At 38.6% G+C, this 7500-nt stretch overlaps 1 protein-coding gene across 11 annotated transcripts in view; it reads right to left on the minus strand.

Annotated features, from left to right (window-relative positions):
- Positions 1-7500, minus strand: part of LOC135102177 (multiple epidermal growth factor-like domains protein 6) — a 193586-nt gene that overhangs the window by 136721 nt on the left and 49365 nt on the right. For 6 of the 11 annotated variants that reach the window (XM_064006980.1, XM_064006978.1, XM_064006977.1 and 3 more), the window contains one exon: positions 6862-6915. The exons of the other annotated variants lie outside the window; for them this stretch is intronic. In XM_064006980.1, the coding sequence (XP_063863050.1) occupies positions 6862-6915 (54 nt within the window). The remainder of the gene's footprint in view (positions 1-6861; positions 6916-7500) is intronic. 11 annotated transcript variants of the gene reach the window in all.

Here is a 7500-nt window from a genome sequence, read left to right on the forward strand (position 1 = left end):
TGCATATGAATAATAATAGAATCTCCCTTCATTCCTTCCAATCAGAACGCAGCCAGTTTTTCCCACACAGCACGATGGTTTTCCCACGCCAGCACAAGCACGAGGGCGTGTCGGTTTGGCAGTCATACACTGCTCTAGCTTACTTTACTAAAGGGTAGTTAATCTAAATTAATTCCAAAGCGATATGTAAAGACCTGAGGGAGTGTTTGTTTTGGTTATCCTATGTAATCACATGTTGTAATCCTCATTTTCTTCGTCCGCATTATCCTGTTATTGATCAACTTTGTGATTTTAAGTACTAGAGGTCAAAGTTGCAGGCGATAACCTGTGAATCCAACCCTAAAGGGAAAGGTACACAAACACAGTGACCGAAGCTGTGGCCTGATTGACTGCCGGCCTCCCTGGAAAGCGCAACGCAAGGATTCTGCACCATCCCTCAACAACCAAACTGTGCCTTCACCTGCGCTACGCACACACCACATCACACAACTATCATGCAGTTACACTCTCCCTCACAAACAAAAGTAGACAGACCACAACTCTTTCCCTCACTATTCTCTCAAGTTCTATGTGTTTTTTCTATAGCACGTGGTATCAATTCCTGTATCTTGTCAGCTTCTGCTGGAGAGATTGGTGGGGAGGAACCTTCTGTACTATCCTATATCTCCCAATAATAGTTAATGTAGAATAATTATCCAAAACAGCCTCGTCAGTAACTCAAGGTTTGGTCTTCCGTTGCATTCCTTTGTATTCCTTTGTGTTCTTTCCTCCTCCTCCTCCTCCTCCTCCTCCTCCTCCTCCTCCTCCTCCTCCTCCTCATCCTTCTCCTCCTCCTCCTCCTCCTCCTCCCCCTCCTCCTCCTCTCCTCCTGCCTCCTTGCCTGCTGCTGGATGTGATGGCTCATGAATAACATGTGAATATGTTCTTAAACCACTCCAGTGAAAATCATAATTCGAGCAGAGGAGAGAGAGAGAGACGAGAGAGAGAGAGAGACTGAGGAGAAGAGAGGAAGGAGAGAGAGAGAGAGAGAGAGAGAGAGAGAGAGAGAGAGAGAGAGAGAGGAGAGAGAGAGAGAGAGTAGTAGAGAGGAGAGAGGATGAGGAGAGAGAGAGAGAGAGAAAGAGAGAGAGAGAGAGAGTGAGAGAGAGAGAGAGAGAGAGAGAGAGAGAGAGGAGAGAGAGAGAGAGAGAGAGAGAGAGAGAGAGAGAGATTCATGGCAAAAAGTAAATTCTTTTCATACAAATGCACCACATTAAGCGCCTCCAGCGTAAGACTATAATTATCAGGCAGGAAGCGCGGCAGTAAACACGTCAAGTCTATGGAGAAGGCAGGGCGTGTTTCACTTGCTGGTCTTGCCTCTCACTTTTTTAATATACGTTTTCTTTTTTTGCTTTTTTTTTTTTCCTTGCATGGATTGACAAGGTGTGGAGTAATAGTAAGAAAATACAAATTATACAAAAAACTGAATTGGTGTCACTCCAGATAATACATCCTGCTCTTTACTACAACAACAACGACAACAATAACAAAAACAACAACAACAACTACTACTACTACTACTACTACTACTACTACTACTACTACTACTACTACTGCTACTAGTAGTAGTAGTAGTAGTAGTAGTAATAGTAGTAGTAGTAGTAGTAGTAGTAGTACTAGTAGTAGTAGTAGTAGTAGTAGTAGTAGTAGTAGTAGTAGTAGTAGTAGTAGTAGTAGTAGTAGAAGTACTACTACTACTACTACTACTACTACTACTACTACTACTACTACTACTACTACTACTATTGCTACTACTACTGTTATTAACATTCTCGTATTAAGACTCAGGAAAGATTTGTCTTTCTCAAACCCTCTGTGCTTCTTAAAAACATGGAGCTGCATTTGGAAATAAAAATTCAAATTACCTGAACACAAAAATCATTTAGATGCAAAAGATATCGGACGGTTCAACTTGAGTAAACTGGAGTAAACAATGCAATACATGTTTAATTTAGAGTCAGTATAAAATGGTATTCTTACATTTCCATATAGCCATTATTTATACTCACGCTCTCATATCTTCTTGGCGAATGGCAAACAGAGGAACAAAAAAAAATCTTTTCAGTTGCCCGCTTCCATACATACAGACAAAAAAAAAGATAAAAAATTAAAAGTCAATAAAAAAACTAAATATGTTTCATGAAGTGCCTCAATACTCTTAAAACAACTAGTCACAGGAAGGGGAAAAAACAGAAACAGGCAGAGAATTCCAGAGTTTACCAGTGAAAGGGATGAAAGAATGAAAATATTGCTTGACTCCTGGACTATTGAAAGGGAAACTTAAAGACTTCTATCACGTCCCCTCTTAACCTACGTCTCTGTAAAGAATGTAAATTTTAATGACTTCAATCTCGCCTCGTAAGGAATACTCCCTCATCCCCTGTATCCTTTCTGTCATTCTCCTCTGTACTGATTCTAATACACCTATATCTTTCCTGTAATGTGGAGACCAGAATTGCACAAAGTAGTCTAGATGAGGTCTGACCAGCGCCAAGAATATCATTAATATTACTTCCGGCCTTCTACTTTTAACATTCCTAAAAATTAATCCTAGTACCCTATTTATCCTGTTTCTAGTCTCTATGCATTGTTTTCCTAGACGGAGTTCACAGCTAACTATAACTCCTAAATCTTTCTCGTACCCTGTAACTACCAGAGATTGTTCGTTTAATGTGTACCTACTGTGTGGGTTTCCTCTACCTACGCTAAGTACTTTACATTTATTGATATTAAATTGCATTAGCCATATGTCCGTCCATTCATTCATCCTAAATCTGCCTGCAAGGCGAAGGCACCCGTTTCTGATCTAATTAATCTATCTTTGTGTCATCCGCAAATTTACTAACATCACTACTAATTCCACTAACCAAGGCATTGATATATATTAGAAATAACAATGTCCCTAATACTGATCCCTGTGGCACCCCACTGATTACATGACCTCACTCGGATTTCGAGCCGTTTATTACAATTCTTTCTCGCCTGTCGCTAAGCCATGACCCTATCCAGCCCTAACACCTTCCCATCTATCCCGTGTGCCCTAACCTTTCTCAGGAGCCTTTCATGGGGTACCTTTGTCAAATGCTTTACTAAAGTCCAGATACAAGATATCATAACTATCACCATTATCTACTGCCTCGTACACTTTACTGTAAAAACTTAACAAGTTTGTCATGGCAAGACTTCCCCTTCGTGAAGCCATGCTGTGATTGATTTATCAAGTTATGTTTGTCTAAATGTTCTCTAATGTTCCTCGCTCTTATTAACTCTAATATTTTACCTATAACTGAATTTAAGCTGACAGATCTATAGTTAGACGCTAAAGTTTTATCTCCTTTCTTAAAGATGGGTACTACATTAGCCTGCTTCCACATTACTGGTACCTCACCTGACTCAAGTGATTTCCTAAAGACAGAGACTAACAGCTCACTAATAACCTCTTTACATTCCTTAAGTACTCTGAGATATATTTCATCTGGTCCTGGTGTCTTGAACTTTTTTTAGGCCTATCTATCTCCTGTTCCACTATCTCTCTACTTATGGAAATATCTGTCAGCTTCTCATTCTCATCTGCTCTAAACATCTGTTCACTATCTGGCATATCCTGCATGTTTTCCTGGGTGAAGACAGATGACAAATACTCATTCAGAATTTTACTAATCTCCTTCCCAGAACTAACCAGTTCCCCATCTGCTGCCTTTAATGGACCTATAGTATCCTTATTCCTTCGTCCTCTATTCCTGATAAAATCCCTTGGGGTCCGTCTTCACATGGCTGGCTACACTTAATTCATAATTGCCCTTAGCTTTCCATCGTTAACTTCATGACTGTTCTAACTAATTCATTATATTGTGACCTTAAAACTTCTTCACCTGCCCTTAATGTCTTATATATACTTCTCTTCCACCCTATATAATGTTTTAATCTAGCAGTCATCCATTTAGGATAATTTTTCTGTGATCTTATTGCCCTATACGGGATATATGCTAACTGACCTGTATGAACTTTATCTACCGAAATATTTATACAATTCATCTACATTTACTTCACCTAAATTCCCTCATCTCGGCCCCTACCATCCTCTCTACTCGCTCATCTACTCGCCTCGACCTCACCACTCTCATTTCAGCATGACCTGACATTCCACCATACTCACACCCATATACCCCTCCCTCTCTCCTCCGCCCCTTCGGAACACATCTTACCTCCTCTTGTCCTACACCCTCACACCTCTCCTCACCTCTCACATCTTGCCTTATCTCTCTCAACTCCGTCCCGGACCTGACCTCACCCTGCATCCGTTGCCAGTCAACTCCTTGGAGGTACCTTTTTAATTCCTCAAATTCTGCTCATCCTAAAAGTCAAGTATTTTACTAGTGTTTTTGCTTCTAAAAGTTTCTTCCCATTTTAAATTGTACCTAATTTCCCTATGGTCAATGTTACCTAGCTGTCCTTCAACCTCTACCTACGTGACTGCTTCCTCCCTGTTAGTAAGAATTAAATCTAGAATATTATTCCCCCTTGTGGGTTCTACGACTACCTGTTTTAAAAAATTATCCTGAATTACCTTATAAAATTCTGCTTCCTTCTTACCCACCATCAGACTCCAGTCGATATTCCTAAAATTAAAATCTCCTACCACAACATACCTGACTGTACCTGCCTGCTCTATTTATTTCCTGCCACAGTGAGGTGTTAATTTCCTTTGTACTGGTCGGTGATCTGTACACTACTCCCACTACTGTACATTGCTGTACTACTACTGCTTTCCTATCTGTTTTAGATCTACTGTTAATACAACACTGTAATGTGTCCCTAACGTATAACGCGACGCCTCCTCCTCTCCTGTTTTCCCTATCTTTATAGAACAATGTATAACCATCTATCTTGACCTCTGGATTAAATACTTTTCCTCACATATCTAACCAAGTTTCAGTTAAAGCAATGATATCAAATTTCTCTACACACACTATTCTTCTAAGCAAGTCTATTTTATTCAAAATACTGCTACATTTTGTGTGGTAAATATTTAAGCTATTTCTCATCTTCCCTGAGCTAGCTACCTTTCTAGATTTAACTAATTTCTCCTAAGTTTACTCCTCACAACACCTTCTTTCCACAACCCTTTCCCGTATATGAAGTGAGTTATGGCAAATAATTGGCGCATTTTGTGCGCTCGAGCTCGATCTGTAGTGATGAGGCGATAGTTGTGCGAGTTGCGAGGCAGAAACCTTCGCCCACATGCCGATAAATCGAAATATGCAAAATACAGCAAAAAAAGGTGAGTCTGACGAAGAAATTAAATAAAATAACAAAGATACGCCTTCAAAAGTTACCAAGAAGTGTTTCCGAAAATGAAATCGAAACTTTTATATACGATGGACATCAAAAGGTGCTCCTGGCCAAATCATCGATGTGCCCTCCAGGGCCAGGCGGGAGCGGGGAGGGGGTGTACAGATGTGCGCTAACAAAAATAGAGCCCCCTCGCTCCGCTACGGGAATGATCCCTCCAAAGATATTAAATACGTTACTAAATGATTAAGAAAATCATAAAATTATCTTTCATTCGCTGACAAGGAAAATAAAAACGTGAGGAAAACTAATATTTTCAGAAATCTACAACGACGAGCCTCTAAAAAAAGGGAGACAAATAGTGTGGGCCGGCTCTAGTCATCAAGGCCCACGTCACCTTGACTTTTCAATGGCGACAATCAACACACACAGAGACAAATAAGAACACTTCACAGAACTATACAAGCTTTCCTCTCTTTGATTTTACTTGAATAAAGCTGCAACAAAGGTTATGACGCTAAAAAGTTACCTTAGGTTAGGTCACAAATATCATGGTGGTAACGCTTCCCGGGAAATCAGAGTTAAAAATAATATCAATACCAATTGAACAAAGAAAATATAAATATCTTTTCTCCATAGAAGGAGTTTTTTTTTTTTTTTTTACGTGGAAACCAAATTCACACTAAATGAAATGTGTTACAGTAATAGTTTCCAAGGACACTTTATCATAACGTGCAAAATATTATTAATCTACATAACGGTAAAACACACTAAAGGATAAATAGACATATAAACTAGAAGATCTGATATTTGTTACCTAAAAAAGACCTCAAGTGAATATTCCCATTATTGTGGAAAGTTTTTTGTAATTGCATCTTTCCTTTCTTCACTCATATATACGTACATACAAAAAAAAAAAAAAAATAATATATATATATATATATATATATATATATATATATATATATATATATATATATATATATATATATATATATATATATATATATATATATATATATATATAAAACGAATGCAAAAATGACAGCTAATTTTTAGGTTTCAATTGAATGTCTAAGTAAATATTTATACCAAAAAGATGACACCATTATAGAAAACATTATGATTTCGTATCCTTCTTTTCTCTATGCATACATTAAAATAAGCACACGAAGACTGGAATACAAAAATTATAATTTTGAAAAAGATTCTCGGTTAATCCTCAAAGGACTTTTTTCCCAGTAAGAAGTTGCAATGAACATTATAGACTAAATTTACATTCCGTCTTCTTTCATATATATACCCTAGGAAGGCAGAAACATGGGAGACAAAAACAACGCATTGGAAAAAGGTTTAAACTAATCCTTCAATGGATAACACTACTGACACGATACCATGGAAGCACATCCCTTTCTTTCCTTCACAGATTCGTGGGAAGCTGACAGGAGAAAGGCAGGCAACAGGTTGAAATGAAAAAAAAAAAAAAATTCCAAAATAGAGGGCACATGACGTAATGAAGCAGGTACTCACTTTCCTCCTGCATGTGTTGGGAGTGTTCACCGCGGCACCACCTCCCATCCTTTCCTGAAAATATCAAAACATCCACATAAAAAAAGTGATGCAGCTTCACTATTCTAAAAAGAGCTAAAAATGAAGCATCATAAACAGAACCACCAGAAATCATTTACTGCATGAGTTAACAACATACACATGAACAAAAGAGGAAAGAATAAATACTGAACAAAAACACGAAATGTCATAAATAAAACGTGGTCAAATTCCTCCAAGCAAGAACACATGGATACAAGGAAAACAACACTGAAAACAGAACACACTTCAAACGCTGAGAATGTTAAATATGCACAACAGCTGCAACAAAATAAAACGAACAAACACCATTACATATATAACAAGATCAAATAAGAAAATAAAAAGAAGAAAAAATAATAAATGTAAAGCTTGCCAACATTCAGCGGTGTCTAGAATATGAAGGTGGTAGTTAAGTGAGACTGAAGAGGAGGAGCACAAGTCATGCTGCGATTGATGCATGAAGGCAATCAAGGGAGAGGGTCGCACAGAGGAGGCGGGGGGACGCAAGGCGCCTTCAGGCCAGTCACTGCTGGTGTCCCTCGCCTCCCCTTCCTGCCTAGCTGCGAGGTGAAGGGGCCA

The sequence above is a fragment of the Scylla paramamosain genome, chromosome 7 (assembly GCF_035594125.1).
Source record: "Scylla paramamosain isolate STU-SP2022 chromosome 7, ASM3559412v1, whole genome shotgun sequence".
Lineage (NCBI taxonomy): Eukaryota > Metazoa > Arthropoda > Malacostraca > Decapoda > Portunidae > Scylla > Scylla paramamosain.